The following is a 19,820-nucleotide window of genomic DNA, read 5'->3' as shown; positions in this document are numbered from 1 at the left end:
TTTTATCACATGCCTCCAAGTACCCTGAGACATCATCCTTAATAATCGACTCCAACATCTTCCCAACCACTGAGGTCAGACTTACTAGCCTATAGTTTCCTTCCTTCTGCCTCTCTCCCTTCTTGAAGAGCGGAGTAACATTTGCAATTTTCCAGTCTTCCAGAACCATTCCAGAATCTAGTGATTCTTGAAAGATCGTTGCTTATGCCAACACTATCTCTTCAGCCACCTCTTTCAGAACCCTGGAGTGTACAACATCTGGTCCAAGTTACTTATCTACCTTCAGATCTTTCAGTTTCCCAAGAACCTTCTCTCTAGTGATGGTAACTTCACACACTTCATGTCCCTTGACACCATACTGCTAGTGTCTTCCACAGTGAAGACTGATGCAAAATACTTATTCAATTCACCTGCCACTTCCTTGTTCCCCCATTACTACCTCTCCAGCATCGTTCTCCAGTGGTCTGATATCCACACTTGCCTCTCTTTTATTCTTTATGTATCTGAAGAAACTTTTGGTATCCGTTTTAATATTATTTGTTAGCTTACTGTACCTACTTAATAACTCTTCAGTTGCCTTCTGTTGGTATTTAAAAACTTCCTAATTCCCTAACTTCCTACTAATTTTTGCTCGATTATGTGCCCTCCATTTGACTTTTATGTTGGCTTTGGCTTCCCTTGTTAGCCATGGTTGTGTCATATTGTCTTTAGAATGCTTCTTCCTTTTTGGGCTGTATATATCCTGTGCCTTCTGAATTGCATCCAGAAATTTCAGCCATTGCTGCTCTGCTATCATCCCTGCCAATGTCCTTTTCCAATCAATTCTGGCCAAATCCTCTCTCATGCCCCTGTAATTTCCTTTACTCCACTGTAATGCTGATACATCTGACTTTAGCTTCTCTTTTCTCAAATTCCAGGGTGAATTCGATCATATTATGATCAATTTCCCCTAAGGGTTCTTTTACTTTAAGCTCTCTAAACCAGGGGTCCCCAACCTTTTTTGCACTGTGGATCGGTTTATTATTGACAATATTCTTGCGGACCGGCCAACCGGGGGGGGGGGGGGGGGCGCGGGGGTAGGGTTGCCAACGGACAAGAGTAGCAGTCAAAACGTTGTGTTTACCCCGAGAAAGACTACAATGACCATGAAGCCTTGCGCGGGCACCGGTGTGCATGCGTGACTCTACAAATTGTTTTTGGCGATTCTGTTCGGTGGGCGGTGGGAGGGGGGGTGTTAATCACGACCGGAATATAGGTGATAAGTGGCTAATACACTCAATTTCGTTTCTAAAAGGGTTTATCTAATGAATTTAATATTAAACACACAGCGCATATTTTCCTCGCATGAATATAGTGATAAGTCAATTATCGGGGAGGACAGGGGAGCTTGAAGTAAGTGTTGAACGTACTTCCAGTAGAAGTGGTACAGACAGGTTTGATATTATCATTTAAAGAAAAATTGGATAGGTATATGGACAGGAAAGGAATGGAGGGTTGTGGGCTGAGTGTAGGTCGGTGGGATTAGGTGAGAGTAGCGTTCGGCACGGACTAGAAGGGCAGAGATGGTCTGTTTCCGTGCTGTAATTGTTATATAATTGTTATATAAGTCACTTATAAGTCAATAGCATCATAACATTTTAAGTTTTGGATATTAAACACACAGCGCATATTTTTCCCGTATGAACATATAAAATCATTGCAACACACCAATATCGCTGAATCAGTGGGAGCCCTGGGCTTGTTTCCCTGTAACAAGATGGTCCTATCGAGGGTGATGGGAGACAGCAATACTCGAATGGGTTCCTTATGTCCAATCTATTCCACAATTTAGTTTTCGTTGCATTCATTGCAGAGATATGTTGGAAATGGAAGCAACGTTTTCAGTGCTTTCATGGCTACCTCAGGATATTCAGCCTTGACTTTGTTCCAGAATGCCGGCAGAGATGTTATGTCAAACATACTTTTCAACCCACTGTCATTTGCAAGCTCGAGGAGTTGATCTCCTTCCCGCACTGACATGGATGACGCGCGGGTCATGACCTCGCTTGCGTTCAAGTTCCAACAGTGAGAGTGACAGGGAATGAGGAAAGGTGCAGCTGACTCATATCGCCAAATCATATCGTTTCCTCACGGCCCGGTAGCACATGCCTTTCGGCCCGGTGGTTGGGGACCGCTGCTCTAAACAATTCCCATTCATTGAACAACACCCAATCCAGAATAGCTGATCCCCAAATGGGCTCAACCACAGGCTGCTCTAAAAAGCCATCTCGTAGGCACTCTAGAAATTCCCCCTCTTGGAATCCTGCAGCATCCTGATTTTCCCAATCTACCTGCATATTGAAATCCCCCATGACTATTGTAACATTGTCCTTTTGGCATGCATTTTCTATCTCTCATTGTAATTTGTAGACCACATCCTTACTACTGTTTGGGGATCTGTATATAACTCCCATCAGGGTCTTTTTACCCTTGCAGTTCCTTAGCTCTATCCACAATGATTCAATACCTTCTGACCCTGTGTCACGTCCTGGCCACCCCTTCTTGCCTTCCTGCCCGTCCTTTCAATACAAAGTGTATCTTTGGACTTTAACGTCCCAGCTATAATCTTCTTTCAGCTGTGATACAGTGATGCCTGCAACATCATGCATGCCAATCTACAACTATGCTACAAGTTTATTGACCTTATTCCATATACTGCCCTTATTCAAATATAGCACATTTAGTCCTGTACTGTATTCACCTTTCTCGATTTTGTCTGCCTTTTACGTTGCAACTCATCCAGTTGACTGCAATTTCGCCCTATCTTTGGCCTCTCCTTGGTAGGAGTCTCACTACACATTGCCTCTGTTTGAAACTCAACTAGCTCACCTTCAGCACTATCACTCAGGGTCCCATCCCCCTGCCAAATTAATTTAAACTCATCCAAACAACTCTAGCCAACCTGCCCACAAGGATATTGGACCCCTTCAGGTTCAGGTGTAACCAGTTCCTTTTGGACAAGTCGTACATTCTCCAGAAGAGATCCAAAGATCCATAGATCTGAACCCCTACCCCCTGCACCAGTTCCTCAGCCATGCATTCACTTGCCAAATCATCCTATTCTTACCTTCACTGGCACGTGACACAGGCAGCAATCCAGAGGCTACTACCCTGGAGGTCCTGTTTCTCAGTTTTCTACCGAGCTCCTGAGCTTCAGGACATCCTCATTTTGTCTTCCTATGTCATTAGTGCCAAGACTTCTGGCTGCTCACCCTCACCCTTGAGAATGCCATGGACACTATCCAAGATATTCCTGATCCTGGCACCAGGGAGACAACATACTATTCGGGTTTCTTTATCACACCCACAGAACCTCATCTCTGTTCCTCTAACTAAGGAATCTCCTGTCAACACCGCAGTCCTCTTTCACCTCTCTGCTCTTCTGAGCCACAGCACCAGACTCAGTGCCAGAGACCCAGTCAACTGTGGCTTCACCCAGCAGGTCATCCCCCTCAGTGGTATTTAAAGTTGTTTATTTATTATTTAGGGGAACAGCCCTCAGTGTATCCTACACTGGCTGTTCATTTCCCCTCCTTATCCTGACAGTCACCAAGTTCCCTGTCTCCTGCAGCCTAGGGGTGACTACCTCCCTGTAGCTCCTGTCTATCACCTCCTCAGTCTCCTGTGTGAGTTGAAGGTCATCGAGCTGCAGATCCAGTTCCTTAATACGTTCTCTCAGGAGCAACGGTGTAGATGTGTTTATCTGTGAGAGCGGAGCTCTCCCAGGCTTCCCACATCCCACACACGATACAGACCACTGCCTCAGAGCCATTTTCACTACACCATGCACTAATAAATGAGGAATGAAGGAATAAGAACAGAAAGAGAGAGTAACTTCCAAGACTATCTACCTCACCCAAACCTGATCTCGTCTAAGCCAGCTGAGCTAAAGCCACTCTAAAGACTGGCACCCTCCAAAGCAACGGTCACTCCACTTGCACTTGAATTATTTTTATGGGTCCTTCATACTGAAACTTCTGGTAGGATGACAACACGTTCAAACTCACTGGCCTCTCGGGGGCCAACCAAAGGTCATCTTTTCTTTTTAAACTATGTTTTTATGATCATAAGACTATACTGTACTGGGGTACAACGGGTACAGCAAGTCTACTACATCAGTAATCTGTTTGTTGTTTGGAGCCGCCAGCTGGGGTGGCGAAGGAACCAGCGGATGAGAAGGAGAAGGAGAAGCCACCAGAAGAGTTGGAGAAGGAGAAGCTGTTGCACAATCGGGAGAAGGAGAAGCCGGCTGTTGGCTGGGTGAAGGATAAGCCAGTGCTCGGGTCGGAGAAATAGAAGCTGGCGTTTGGCCGGGAGAAGGAGAAGCAGGTGATTGGATCAGGAAAAGCAGAAGCTAGCACTTGGGCCAGAGAAGAAGACATGGTGCTCGGTTTGGAGAAGAAGAAGCTAGTGGACTGGCCAGAAAAAGTTCAGAGGAGCTGGCCTGGGTGCTGCCTGCTACTCAAAGGCATGGTGTGCACAAAAGCAGCATGCAGTGTAACTGTGAGTGACTGTCTTGGATGTTTCTTTTGTGATCACAAGACCATGTTGGACATTGATAATGTGAGATGCCGCAGACCCATTTATCCTTGTTCAGTGGTGAGACGGGTGACGAGGCAGCAGTCTGGCCTCAGCTGTAGCAAGGACAAGGCCTCAAGCGGGCTTGCCTGCTGCTGCAGTCCAAGTGAGAGGACTTTGGAGATGGTATAGTGTGGGGTCTCTGCTGGGTTGAGAGCTGGCCTCGCCCATCAGTGCCGCCCTCCAGAGTTCGACAGGCGGGAGGACAGGCTGGATTGCCGGGAGCTGTACGATCAATCTGCATGTCGCTCAAGAACTTGGACTATACTTGTGTTTTCTTGTGTAATGATGTGTGTGTGTGTGTGTGTTTTCTCTCACTATTTTAAATTAATGTTTTGCACATGGGCCCCAGAGGAATGCTGTCTCCTTCGAATGTATCCATGTACAGTCTGAATGATAATTAAACTTGATTTGATTTGATTTGAGTCCCTCTTGCTGATTAGTCACTCCCCAACTCAGAAAAACTGCCGTGAAACTCTGCCTTCAAAATCTTCATAGATAGATAGATATACTTCATTGATCCCGAGGGAAACTGGGTTTCGTTACAGCCTCACCAACCAAGAATAGAGCATAAATATAGCAGTACGAAAACCACAAACAATCAAACAACAAAATGCAAACTATGCCAGATGGAAAATAAGTCCAGGACTAGTCTATTGGCTCAGGGTGTCTGACCCTCCACGGGAGGAGCTGCAAGTTCGATGGCCACAGGCAGGAACAAACTCTCGTGCCGCCCAGTGTTGTATCTCGGTGGAATATGGCCGAAGTCCAACAGTAAAAAGTTCAATATCCGGTCTACAAACACGTTCCTCGATCGTAATATGACCCGGATTGCACCATCTGTTGTTAACCAGAACAACTTCTTTATGCTTACCGCTCTCAGTGCAGTTCCGGTCAGCCTGAACGGTCTGAAAGTCATCCATGGAATAGTTTTGATCGGGTATGTCCTCATGCAGCCCCGTTCCAGTGAAACACATAACACTGCACTCCCAAAATGTTCTCTGATGCCTGGCTAGTGCCGTGAACTCGTCCATTTTATTACCCACTGAACTCCTCCATAAGTCTCTGTTGTCTCAACCCTGTCCTCCCTCCTCGACCTTGTGATCCCCCTCTGCAACCTCTGTGCGTTTTCCTCCAGATTTCAGCAGGGGTGTCCGCCACTCTGCTCGCTAAACCGGTCAGCATAAGTGCAGGCAGCTGGTCCCTGGAATAGACAATGCAACCATGCTTCTGTCCCGCTAATGAGACGTGTCGGAATGTAACTTTTCCAGCGCTAAAAACCCAAATAAAACTCTCTCTACCAGCATGCTAGAGAGGGTGCAGCTTCGATGTGTTACCGTGAAAAAAAATACCGTAAGTTAAAAAGTAAGAAGAAAAATCACCATCCTGATTAAAAAGTAGCTGATTTCACGCATTCCTGGTGTGGATTGTCCGTATTATTCTCTATATTTTTTGAGTATGTCCACAGGAATAACTGAATAACTCATCTCGTTACATGCACGTGCAGTTCATCTCTTTGAGTGATAATGCAGAAAGTTTGAAGTTAATAATTAATCTCCGTCTATCTTAGGCCACAAACTTATCAATCACCCTTGCTGGGGACCACTTCTACTGTGACGACAAACCAAGTTATCAGACGATTGATGCTAATGAGAGAGATAAGGGAGACAAATGGAGAAGCGTTCAAAATGTTAATGAGAGAGGAGAGAGATAACGGAAAAGAAACATAATTCAGAATATTGACAGACTGGTTGCTTTGAACCTGAACTGTTTGAAGTTTGATGGACAGGCGATACCCCAGCAGGGGATAAAAAGAACAGGTTCACTAAGGCATGACACACACTACGAGATCACGGGATAACGAGACCCCTGGAAAGAGCGGTGTGCCCCCACAAGAGGTGGGAGTTTGGAGGTCTGGTTCGCGGGAACCAACCATAGGCTCACAGAGTGTAAAGGTACGATCGGCGGGAACCTGGTGTGTGTGTCTGCCCTTGCCTGGGTGCCGGGTTCACCGCGGAAGAACGGTCATGACCGGAATGGAAGGGTCACAGTCGGTGACCACAGCGGGATAGAAGACATAAAAGGTCCGCCCGAAAGCGGATAGAAGACATAAAGGGTCCGCCCGAAAGCCAACTGCGAAGAACATCAAAGGTCTGCCTGAATCAAATTTGCATTCCCGCTCTCTCTCTCTGTCTCTCCAATGGCACAACAGAGATTACTGCGGACTGCACTAAGCTGAACTGAACTCTGCGTCACTTAAGACTGATCATTTTACCCCTAGACTGCGATAGAGCTTGGTTGATTCCTATTACTCTAGTTCTGTGTACATGTGTGTTTTATCATTGCTAACCTGTTGCATTTATATCCTTACGATTAGAGTACTGTGTTACTTATTTCTTTAATAAAACTTTATTAATTTCTAGTAATCCAGACTCCAACTAGTGGTCCATTTCTGCTGGTTTGGCAACCTAGTTACGGGGTACTAAACACTACAAAGAAGGGATCCGTATGCTCCACAACCGTTGGACTAAGTGTGTACATGTAGGAGGGGACTATGTTAAAAAATAAATGTGCTAGGTTTTTTAAAATTGACTCCTTCTACCTTAGGCCATGAACTTATCAATCACCCCTCATACTGCAGCTATTGTGCATTGGTGGTGGATGAGTTGCCAAATGGAGATTATTCCATCACGCTCCTGTCTTGTACCTTGTAGATAGTGGAAAGGTTTTATGGTGAAGGAAGTAAGTCAGTCATAGAAAGATACCCAGACTCTAACCTGCTCTTATTGGCACAGTACTTAAGTGGCTAGTTCTCTTAAGTTTCTGGCCAATGTTAATCTTAGAATATTGATGGTGAGACACTCAGCAGTGGTAATACCATTGAATGTAAAGGCAGGTGATTAAAGTCTGTCTTCATTGCAAATATGTGGCAAAAGTTTTACTTGCCACTTATCAGCCCATGCCTGAATGTTGTGTAGATCTTGCTACACATTGGCATAGACTACTTTGTTGAAGCAATGTTATTAAGCATTGTGCATTCATCCTCCTTCTGACCTTATAGTAGGAAGAAGCTGTCGATTGAAGTGTCTAGGACTCCAGCCTGAGAAACTCATGCAAGTAATGTGCTGGGACTGGAATGACTGACAAAAAACAATCACAACTACCTCCTTGCATGTGAGGGAAGACTTCCAGAATGGGAATATTTTCTCCCCACTGCCCTTCGACTTTAGTTTTACTCATGGTGGTTGTTGACACTTTTGAACAAAAGATGCCCAGTTATCAAGGGCAGTCAGCCTGTTCTGTGTTTGGAATAAGGCTCTGTTAAGTTCTGAAACAGAGAGGTGCTGACAAAAATCAGACTGGGTATTGGTGAGTGGGTAACTGGTGTGTATACGCCACTTTATAGCACAGTCAAAAACAACTTCCATCGCTTTACTGCTGGTTGAGAATAGACCAGTAATTATCTGAATTGGGGTTGTATCTTTACTGGAACAACCTGGCCTGAGGTGCAGCTAGTTCTGGAGCACTGGTCTTCATACTGTAGATGTCTTGTGCTTGTAGCCATTTGTAGATATCAAGTGAAGTGAATCGATTTAGCTGGCTTTTGTGATAGTGAGGAAGCCGAGCTCTTTAATTGTCCACCAGTACTCACGTTGCAGAACTTCAATCTGAAGCATTGATTGTGCAGTGGCATGCTGATTTTGCTATTTAATACACAGGTAGTTCTGCTGTACTTCATTGTTTGTATGACTTAGAGTTTAACTATTGTGAAAGTATTTGTTTTAGCAGTTGATCTGCAACTGATTCCAATAGCAGAGCTAGAGTCACAGAGTTATACAGCACAGAAACAGATGCTTCAGTCCAAATGGGCAAAGTCAATCAAAGCATCTTCCCAAACAGTTCCATTTGCCTGCATTTCGAACATATTCCTCCTATCCATGTAGCTGTCCAAATGTTTTCTAAACATTGTAATTGTTACTACTACTCCTCTGGCAGCTCGAACCATATAGCATATAGTTTACATATGATACAAAATTAGGGGTACAGGCTGATAACATTCAGACAGCAGAATCAATACAGTTAAATAAAATCCAGATGTAGGCAGATAAATGGCAGATGAAATTTAATGTAAGTAAATATAGGAAGTAGAAAAACCAGATATAAATATACATTGGGGCTCTTGAGATAGAAAGTGCCCTGTATGAGAAGGATTTGGGCATCCTGGTCGACTCATCACTACCAACATCCAGGCAATGCACAGAGGCAATGAGGAAGGCTGATAGAATGTTGGGCCATATAATGCTCTCAGTGGAGTTCAAGTCCAGAGCTGGTCTCCTTAAGCTGTCTAATGTTCTTGTGAGGCAAAATGTGTACAATTTTGGTCTCCATATTTTGTGAGGGATGTGAAGGCACTGGAGAGAGTTCAGAAAAAGGCGATGAGACTCATTCCAGGTCTGCAGGGTTTGAGCTATGAAGAAAGATTGCAAAAATTAAATCTTTTTAGCCTCAGTTGACGTAGAATGAGAGGAGACATGATAGAAGTGTTTACAGTCATTAAGGGTATAAATAAGGTGGATGCCAGCTACAGCTTCAAAATTAATCCATCAACATGGACACAGAGCCATAGGAGACTGGTTAAAGGGAGATTTCAGACTAACATCAGGAAGCATTTCTTTACACAGCAAGTTGTGGATACATGGAACAAACTACTTAGCTGTGTAGTTGAAAGTAGTACCTCAATGCAAACTCGATAGTTATTTCAATAGACTATGTGAATAGGAATTTGGCAAATTTTGTTGGGCCGAATGGCCTGTTCCTGTCAAAAACTTTGTGATGTTCTAATATACCCACCACCCTCCATGTGAAAAACTTGCCACTCGTGTTCCCTTTTCCCTCACACTTTAAACATGTCTATCCTGGAAAATAAGTCAAGTCACTTTTTATTGTCATTTTTACCATAACTGCTGGTACAGTACACAGTAAAAATTAGACAATGTTTTTCAGGACCATGGTGCTACATGAAACAATACAAAAACTACACTGAACTACATAAAACAACACAAAAACTACACTAGACTACAGAGCTACCCAGGACTCCATAAAGTGCACAAAACAGTGCAGGCATTACAATAAATAATAAACAAGACAATAGGCACGGTAGAGGGCAGTAGGTTGGTGTCAGTCCAGGCTCTGGGTATTGAGGAGTCTGATGGCTTGGGGTAAGAAACTGTTACATAGTCTGGTTGTGAAAGCCCGAATGCTTTGGTGCCTTTTGTCAGATGGCAGGAGGGAGAAGAGTTTGCATGAGGGGTGCGTGGGGTCCTTCATAATGCTGTTTGCTTTACGGATGCAGCGTGTGGTGTATTTTGTCTGTAATGGTGGGAAGAGAGACCCCGATGATCTCAGTTGACCTCACTATCCGCTGCAGGGTCTTGCGATCCAAGATGGTGCAATTTCCGCACCAGGCAGCGATGCAGCTGCTCAGGATGCTCTCAATACAACTTCTGTAGAATGTGGTGAGGATGGGGAGTGAGAGATGGACTTCTCTCAGCCTTCGCAGAAAACAGAGATGCTGCTGGGCTTTCTTTGCTATGGAGCTGGTGTTGAGGGGCCAGGTGAGATTCTCTGCCAGGTGAACACCAAGAAATTTGGTGCTCTTAATGATCCCTACGGAGGAGTCGTCGATGTTCAGCAGAGAGTAGTCGCTCCATGCTCTCCTGAAGTCAACAACTATCTCTTTTGTTTTGTTAACATTCAGAGACAGGTTGTTGGCTCTGCACCAGTCCGTTAGCCACTGCACCTCCTCCCTGTATGCTGACTCGTCACTCTTGCTGATGAGACCCACCACGGTTGTGTCATCGGCAAACTTGATGATGTGGTTCAAGCTGTGTATTGCAGCACAGTCGTGGGTCAGCGGAGTGAACAGCACTGGACTAAGCACACAGCCCTGGGTAGCCCCTGTGCTCAGTGTGATTGTGTTGGAGATGTTGCTTCCAATCCGGACTGACTGGGACGGTACGCGAACTGCAGGGGGCCCAGTGAGGGGGGGCAGCAGGTTCTTGATGTGCCTCATGACGAGCCTCTCGAACCACTTCATGATGATGGATGTGAGTGCAATGGGATGGTAGTCATTGAGGCAGGACACTGAAGACTTCTTCGGCACGGGGACGATGGTGGCGGCTTTGAAGCACGTAGGAACAACAGCACTGCTCAGGGAGATGTTGAAGATGTCAGTGAGAATCTCTGCTAGCTGGTCTGCACATCCTCTAAGCACTCTGCCAGGAATATCGTCTGCTCTAGCAGCCTTCCAAGGTTGACCCGGCACAGGGTTCTCCTCACATCGGCTATGGTAAGACACAGCACCTGGTCATTTGGAGGAGGAGTGGTCTTCCTCGCCGCCACTTCATTTTCCGCCTCAAAACGAGCGTAGAAGTTGTTCAATGCATCTGGGAGGGAGGTAGGTGGTGTTGTTTTATAGTTGGTGATGTCCTGAATGCCCTTCCACATGCGCTGTGTGTCACCGCTGTCCTGGAAGTGCCTGTGGATTTGCTGGGCATGTGCATGCTTTGCTTCTCTGATGGCCCGGGACAGTTTGGCCCTGGCTGCTGTTAGGGCTGCCTTGTTGCCTGCACTGAAGGTGGAGTCACGGGTCCTCAGCAGCGCATGCACCTCTGCGATCATCCATGGCTTCTGGTTAGCGCGTGTAGTGATGGTCTTGGCCACAGTGACATCATCAATGCACTTGCTGATGTAGCTAGTCACTGATGCCGTGTACTCCTCTAAGTTGGTAGAGTCGCCATCGGTTGTAGCCTCCCTGAACATGTGTCAGTCAGTGTGCTCAAAGCAGTCTTGAGGAGCAGAGATAGCTCCTGCTGGCCAGGTTTTCACCTGCTTCTGAACTGGTCTGGAGCGCCTGACGAGCGGTCTGTATGCTGGGATTAGCATAACAGAGATGTGGTCTGAGTAACCGAGGTGGGGGCGGGTCTCCACCCGGTACGTGTCGGGAATGTTTGTGTAAACAAGGTCCAACGCGTTCTCCCCTCTTGTTGCAAAGTCGACGTTCTGACGTTCTGCACTGACTTAAGGTTTGCGTGGTTAAAATCTCCAGCAACAATAAACAGTCCATCAGGGTGTGCATTCTCCAGTTCGCTAATAGCCCCATACAGTTCACAGAGTGCTGGGGGGAATGTAAACACCAACTGTGAGGACAGTGGTGAATTCCCGTGGTAAATAAAATGGTCTGCACCTAATAGTCACAAACTCCACTAGCGATGAGCAGTATCTGGAAACCAGCACAGAGTTCCTGCACCATTCCGTATTGATGTAAACACACAAGCCACCACCACGAGTCTTACCGGAGAGAGCTGCATCTCTGTCTGCTTGAAACAAGACGAGCTCATCCAGCTGAATGGCGGTGTCGCGGATTCCGCCAGTGAGCCACATTTCTGTGAAAACATACACACAACAGACTCGGTACTCCCACCGAGTATCTCGTTGGAGTCGGATGTAGTCCAATTTATTGTCCAGGGAGCGGACATTAACCATCCATCTTATCACCGAGGACATACCCTTTTCTCGTTACTACCATCAGAGAGAAAGCACTGGAGCCTGTAGAAACACATGTCATATTTTAGTAACAGTTTCTTCCCCTGTATCATCAGATTTCTGAATGGACAATGAACCCTACTGTATTTTTTGCTCTCTTTTTGCACTAATAATTAATTTTTTAATATATTTCTTAATATAATTTATGGTATATTTTATGTATTGCACTGCAATACTGCCAAAACCCTACGAATTTCATGTCTGTGATAATAAATCTGATTCTGATTCTATGCCTGGCTATGTCACCCTTCAGCTTTTTTTGCTGACTGGAAAACAGTCCCAACTTGGTCTCTCCTTGTAGTTCAAGTCCTCCATTCCTGCAACATCCTTATGAATTTATTCTGCACCCTCCCTAATTTACATTCTTCCTATAGTATAGCAACTAGAGCTGTACAAAATACTCCAGGTGCAGTCTCAGCAATGTCTTGTACAGCTGTAACATGACATCCCAAAACTTGCACTCATTGCCCCATCAGTGTTCCATAAGCCTGCTTTACCACCTTGTCTACCTGTGTCACAACTTTCAGGGAATTATTTACTTACACCTCCAGTGCTCAGTGCTCTACAATATGTCACTGTGTGGCCTTGGTGGCTAACACCACCATTACAAGTCTTCACATGATAAGAAGCCACAGTGGAGTGGAATGAAACCTATTTAGTGGAAAGAATGAGGTTTAACCAAACTTAAGTTTTTAATGATTTTCATAGTGACAACTTTGATCTGTTTCAGATTGCTAGAGTCCCTTTAAATGACATTGAACAGCAAAAGCTGATGGATTTATTAGACAATGAAAAGGATGGCGAAATTGACTTCAGGTAGAACAAAACTTTATAGAGTTTGCAAGTTAATAAATAACAGCAAGCTGATTGGCTGTAAGGCACGATAATGATACATGTAATTTTGTAGTATTGTGCTGACTTGTTATATGTTGACTTGTCAGTGCAATTTTGCTCGGTGCCATTCCAATAACTTCTCAGGAGCCTTGAATCAATATCATTACAAAATGATCATCAGAACTGCTTCTAAACTTTTCAGTTGGAATATAGCAAAATTAGAGGAAATTACTAATGTGGACTCTCCATTATTGGGTACAGTGAGGAAGAACCTCATGATGGGTATTGGAGCTCCCACTATCTAGGAATGGTCAAAAGATCTACTAAATCGTTAACCATTTGTGATAAACTATGATGTACCGTCATTAACAGAGAACTGTTTATTCAGGCTTATACTGTCCCGAATTAGAGAAATCATAGGTATTTTGTTGGATCACATAATGTTCTGAGGAGCTGACGAGGACATGCAGTGAGGATGTTTCTCTAGGAGAGGAGGTCCAGATATAGGGAACATAGGCGCTAGATGGAGACTTCTGTTTACAACAGAACTGAGGAGTTTCTTCTCTAGAGGGATTGTGATTCTTTACATTTCTCTGCCCTAGAGAGAGGCATTCATCCTCATCACCAAAAGGAGGGTTGGACACATGACTAATAAAATATAACGGATAATAGACATATCAGGAAAAAAACATAAAAAACTATTCTGATGTCCTCCATGATTAAGCAATGTTTCTACATGAAGAATGTTCAAAGTTCATTGTAAATTTATTATCAAAGTACATATATGTCACTATATATAACACTAAGATTCATTTTCTTGTAGGCATTCACATTAATACAAAGAAATTTTAAAAAAATAAATAAATAAGCAATACATATCAACAACATGTGATAAAGAATCCTTGAAAGTGAATCCATAGGCTATAGGAGAAATTTAGTGTTGGGTGAGTGCATTAGGGTTAGGGTTAACCCTAACCCTATTCCTCTGTTTGAAAGCCTGATGGCTGAGGGGTAATAACTGTTCCTGCACCTGGAGATGTGGGTCCTGAGGCTCCTTTACCTCCTTCCTGATGGCAGCAGCAAAAAGACTGTATGGCCTGGATGGTGATGGTCCTTGATGGATGGTCTTTTCCTGTGACAGCACTCCATGTAGATGTGCTCCTTGGTGGGAAAGGATTTACCTGTAACGGACTGGGTTGTATCTACTACTTTTTGTAAGCTTTCCCATTCAAGGGCATTGGGTGTGTCCATACCAGGCCATGATGCAACCAGTCAATATACTCTCCACTGCACGTCAAAAGAAGTTTGTCAAAGTTTTAGATGTCATGCCAACTCTTCACAAACTTCTGAAAGTAGAGGCGCTGTTATGCTTTCTTATGTGCTGGACCAAGGACAGGTCATCTAAAACAATAACATCCAAGGAATCTAAATTTGCTGACACTTGCCATCTCTGAACCACCAATGAGAACTGGTTCATGGACCTTGGGTTTCCTCGTACTGAAGTCAATGATCAGCTCTGTGGTCTTGCTGACATTGAATGAGAGGTTATTGTGGCACCACTCAACCAGCTTTTCAATCCGTTGCTATATGCTGATTCACCACCACCTTTGATTTAGCCAATGATAGTCATGTTGTTAGCAAACTTGAATAGGGCCTTGGAGCTCTGCTTAACCTCAGTCATATGTTTAGAGTAAGTAGAGCAGAGGCATAAGCATACAGCCTTGTTGTGCACCTTTGCTGATGGCAGTTGTGGAGGAGATGTTGCCGATCTGAATTGACTGGGGTCTACAGGTGAGAAAATCGAGGATTCAGTTGCACAAGAAGATGTTGGGGTCAAGGTCTTGGAGTTCATTGATTAGTATTGAGGGGATGATAGTATTGAATGCTGAGTTGTAGTCAATGCATCGTCCCTGGCCAGATGTTCCAGGGTTGAGTGAAGAGCCAATGAAGTGGCATCTGCTGTTGGCCTGTTGAGACGGTAAGTAAATTCAAGTGGATCCATTGCTTCTCAAGCAGGAGGTGATATGTTTCATCACCAACCTCCGAAAACAGTTCACCAACAGTGGATATAAGTGCTACTGGACGATAGTCTTTGAGGCAGGTCACCACATTTTTCTAATGGCTATTTAATATGCTTGCGGGGCTCTGGAATTTATTCTGATCTGCTTCAGGGAATTGCCACTTGAATGTGGACAAAGTTGCTCCCAGGATATAATTCTATTCTATTTCTTATTGCAAGGTAGCATAACTTCAAGTGATTGGAGGAAAGTATAGGGGTGATGTCAGAGGTAGGTTTTTACACAGAGAGTGGCAGATGCCTGGAACACACTGCAGAGTGGTGGTAGAGGTAGATATACTTGGGACATTACACTTACCATTGAGCACATCTACATGGAATGTTGGCACAGGAAAGCAGCATCCACAGTTAGGGATTCCCAACACCCAGGTCATGACCTGTTTTTGCTGTTGCTATCAGGAAAAAGGTACAGCAACCTCAGGACTCACACCGCCAGGCTCAGGAACAGGTATTACCAATCAGCCATCAGGCTCTTGAACTAGAAGAGATAACTTCACTCAACTTCACTTGCCCCAGCACTGATTAGTTCTGACAACCTATGGATTTACTTTCAAGGGTTCTTCATCTCATGTTCTCAATATTTATTGTTTATTTATTTATTTTTAACTTTTTCAATTTGCACGGTTTGTTATCTTTTGCACACTGGTTGAGCACCTTGTTGGGTGCGGTCTTTAATTGATTCTATTATGGTTAATTCCATCTACTAAATATGCCCAACAAGAAAATGAATCTCAGAGTTGTATATGATGACATATATGTACATTGATAATAAATTTATTTTGAACGTTGAACTTTGAAGAAACTCTTAGATAGGCACATAGATGATAGAAGCATGGAGGGAAGGGTTAGATCAGTCTTGGAGTAGGTCAAAAGGTTGGCATAAATTTGTGGGCTGAAGGACCTGTACTGTACTGTTCTATGTTATTCCCTTGAATACTGGCAAGGAATAACCAAACATCTCTCCTCAAAGAACGTTAGGGATAGGAATGTTTATTTCTGTCAGGTTGCTTGGTGGTGAATGCAAAATACTAATTCCAGGCGATTTTATTTTTAAAGTCGGTACCAATGACTTTCCAAGCAATATATTCAGGAGCCAGAATCTCAAATTTTGTCAGTAATGTTAATACTTTTATTTTTTATTTCAGTGCCTTGAATGAATTGCTACTTAGCAACTAATCTCATTCCAAGAAATCTCAGTCTTTCTATATGCCAGCAGAATTTCATTTTAACCGAGGAGCTTTGGAATCTTCAGAATTTGCCTGCATGGACTTGAAAAAGGTTTTTAATAGATTGTTAGCACTGCTGCGCTCCAGTCTTTTCTGTGTGCTAACTCCAACACCAACAATAATTTAGCTGGCTTTCCCTATATATGCAACTAAAAAAAAGTTGTATTTCAGATTCATGTTTAAATTTACTGGTATCTAAATGCCATATCTTGAGATAAAGCAAAACTATTCAAGGTAGAAGATATAATCCCTATCTATTCCCATGCAGCTCTTCTCTGCTGAGCTAAATGCTGTCAAAGTAACATTTAGGGTGCAAATTTATAGACGTCACCACCTGAATTCTGATGAAAAAAGTCTTGACTGGAAGTCACAAAGATCAAAGCAAGCTTGGATTAGTCTGGTCACTCTATATGGCTGAATAGCATATGCTCAGAAAATGTGCCAAAATACAGTACCTGTATTGAACCCTGGCTCAAATTTTACTTCAGAAAATTAAACTTCACCTTTGCCTAATTGCAAGGTTGAGACTGAGAACATTACTTCTGTCCTTATGTTTGACTGCACCTGCAAGTACATGTTTCAAATGTTTTATTGTGACTAGTATGGATCTTTAGAAGCTGTGTGTAAAATGAGCATGTGAACTGAAATCAAGTGCATTGTTACCGATATATGGGAATTACTTATCTATGAACTTTTATTTATCTAACATCTGCTATGACATTTTAATTTTAACTTCAGTGAACTAAGCAATTTGCTACCTATTTGCTTGTAAAGACTGTTCTAATATAATGCAAGGCAAGAGTTACTTCAACCTTAGATTGGTTTTAGAAAGTTGTACCTGATTTAGAATTCACTTTCTAAATGATGCGTGAGAGACGCAACTTGAGTTTGAGTCAAATTGCTTTTAAAGTATACCCATTAACTACCTGAAACAAGTATTGTAGCTAAACATGGAGCTCAACCATTCACGTAATCCAATCTGTTTTTATATTTGATTGCCACCATCCTCACCATCAATTTCTGAATATGGAGCTCAACCATTCACGTTTTTAACCATTCTCACTATCAATTTCTTTTAACTTTTGCCAGGGGTAGATTGGGAAAGCACAGTGAAGATTAGCAGTTTAGGAGTTTGGGAGCTTGCAGAGAGGTCAGTGCACATGATATAGGCTGCTCCTAATGTTCAAAAAAAAGATTTGTTTTAATAAGTGGAAGATGAGGAACATCTCAAAACCAGTTTGGTAACGTCTGCATCCAACTCTTTGATTAAGACCATAAGGTATATGAGCAAAATTAGGCCATTTGGCGCATCGATTCTGCTCCGCCATTTCATCGTGGCTGATCCATTTTTCTTCTCAGCCCCTATCTCTTGTCTTCCCCCACTGCCCCACCCCACCCCCATATCCCTTCATGCCCTGACCAATCAAGAAAAGCCTTTGCCTCCACAGATGCCTGTAGCAACAAATTCCACAGGTTCACTACTCTCTGACTAAAAATTTTCCTCCTCATCTCCGCACTAAAAGGACACCCCCTATTCTGAGGCTGCATCCTCTGGTTGTCGACACTCCCATCACAGGAAACATCCTCTCCACATCCACTCTATCAACAGCTTTCACCATTTGATAGGTTTCAATTAGGTCACCCCTCATTCTTCTGAATTCCAGTAAAAACAGGCCCAGAGCCATCAAACACTCTTCATATGATAAACCATTTAATCCGGGAATCATTTTCGTGAACCTCCTTTGAACCCTCTCCGGTTTCAGCACAACCTTTCTAAGGTAAGGGGCCCAAAACTGTTCACAATACTCACCAGTGCTTTATAAAGTCTCAACATTACATCCTTGCTTTCATATTCTAATATCGTATTTGCCTTCCTCACCAAGGACTCAACCTACAAATCAACCTTCAGAGAATCCTACACAAAGACTCTAAAATCCCTTTACATTTCAGATTTTTTTTCATTTTCTCTCCATTTAGAAAATAGTCTGCCCTTTCATTTCTTCTACCAAAGTGCATGACCATACACTTCCCGATACTGTATTCCATCTGCCATTTCTTTGCCCATTCTCCTGATCTGTCTAGGTCCTTCTGTAGTCTCTTTATTTCCTCAGAGCTACCTATCCCTCCAGCTATATTCGTATTGTCTGCAAACTTTGCAACAAAGCTATCAATTCCATCATCCAAATCACTGACATATTATGTAAAAAGAATCAGACCCAACCCAAACCCCTGCGGAACACCACGATTCACCAGCAGCCAACCAGAAAAGGCTCCCTTTATTCCCACTCTTTGCCTCCTGCCAATCAGCCAGTACTTTATCCATGTGTAAGAGGATTTCGACTTTTATGTTACTGCGGAGGCTAATTAAAATGGCATCTTTGTTATGTTAATCTGGGGAATGCGACTTTGTTGTGTTAAACACTGAGAAAGTTTGCACTAGCAGCTTGTTTTGGTTTAGAGTGTGATAAGAGGATACTATTAACCAATTGGGATAGTTATGATTTTGGTGTATTTGAAGATACTGTATGCGCGGGGATTTGGGGCAGAAGGCGGGAGAGCGAGACAGAGGATGGACGAGGTGCTGTGATGTCCGCTAATGGGGTCGGACCTCAAGGAGGGCGTTCGGCGAGGAGACGGAGACGGGCTCGTGTGGAGCGCCCGGTCGACCACTGTTGGTGGTCCCAGGCGGCCGGTCGAGGTGTCCGAGGGGTCGCAGGGTGAAGAAGAAGGTCCTTGAGCTCCAACTGTTTTGTGCACGAAGAGATTGAACTTTGATAAGTGTGGCACCTTTTATTTTCCTTTTATATTTTATTCTCTATTAATTATATAGTTCCAGTAATATCTATAAACTGTAAATCATTTAATTGCATCTGGTGTATTGTTTGTTATTTGGGCGGGGTGGGGTACCTCACACAGCATCCACACCAACGAATTACCCAGTTTGGTGGGGCCGAGGGCTGTTTCCCTAGACGACAGCGAGCCGAGCGACCCTGAGGGTGGCGGGGGGGGGGGGCTACACATGCTAGAATCTTTCCTGCATTACCATGGGTTCATAGCTTGTTAAGCAGCCTCATGCCTGGAAATCCAAGAGGAACCATCAACCAAATCTCCTTTGCCTATTCTGCTTTTTATTTCTTCAAAGAATTCCAACAGATTTGTCAGGCAAGATTTTCCCTTGAGGAAACCATGTTGACTTCAGCCTATCTTATCATGAACTTCCAAGTATCCCGAAACCACATTCTTAACAATTGACTCCAACATCTTCCCAACCACTGAGGTTAGACTTACTGGCTGAAGTTTCTGTTCTTCTGCCTCTCTCCCTTCTTGAAGAGTGGAGTGACATTTGCAATTTTCCAGTCTTCTGGTGATTCTGAAAGATCATTACTGATCCCCACAATCTCTTCAGCCACCTCTTTCCGAACACTGGTGTGTATACCATATAGTCCAGATGTCTTATCTAC

The 19,820-nt window shown here is 43.7% G+C and overlaps 1 protein-coding gene across 1 annotated transcript in view; it reads left to right on the top strand.

Moving 5' to 3' along the window:
- The window catches only part of lrrc74b (leucine rich repeat containing 74B), a 150,942-nt gene extending 131,803 nt beyond the window's left edge, over nt 1-19,139 (top strand). Inside the window, exons 12-13 of the mRNA XM_072247581.1 lie at nt 12,953-13,038; nt 16,279-19,139. Of these exons, the coding sequence (XP_072103682.1) occupies nt 12,953-13,038; nt 16,279-16,309 (117 nt within the window). The 3' untranslated portion in view covers nt 16,310-19,139. The remainder of the gene's footprint in view (nt 1-12,952; nt 13,039-16,278) is intronic.
- Nucleotides 19,140-19,820: the final 681 nt, after the last annotated feature.

This window comes from Mobula birostris, chromosome 31, assembly GCF_030028105.1.
Source record: "Mobula birostris isolate sMobBir1 chromosome 31, sMobBir1.hap1, whole genome shotgun sequence".
Lineage (NCBI taxonomy): Eukaryota > Metazoa > Chordata > Chondrichthyes > Myliobatiformes > Myliobatidae > Mobula > Mobula birostris.
Note: the sequence above shows the minus strand (reverse complement) of the source record. Positions and strands in the feature narration are given on the sequence as shown.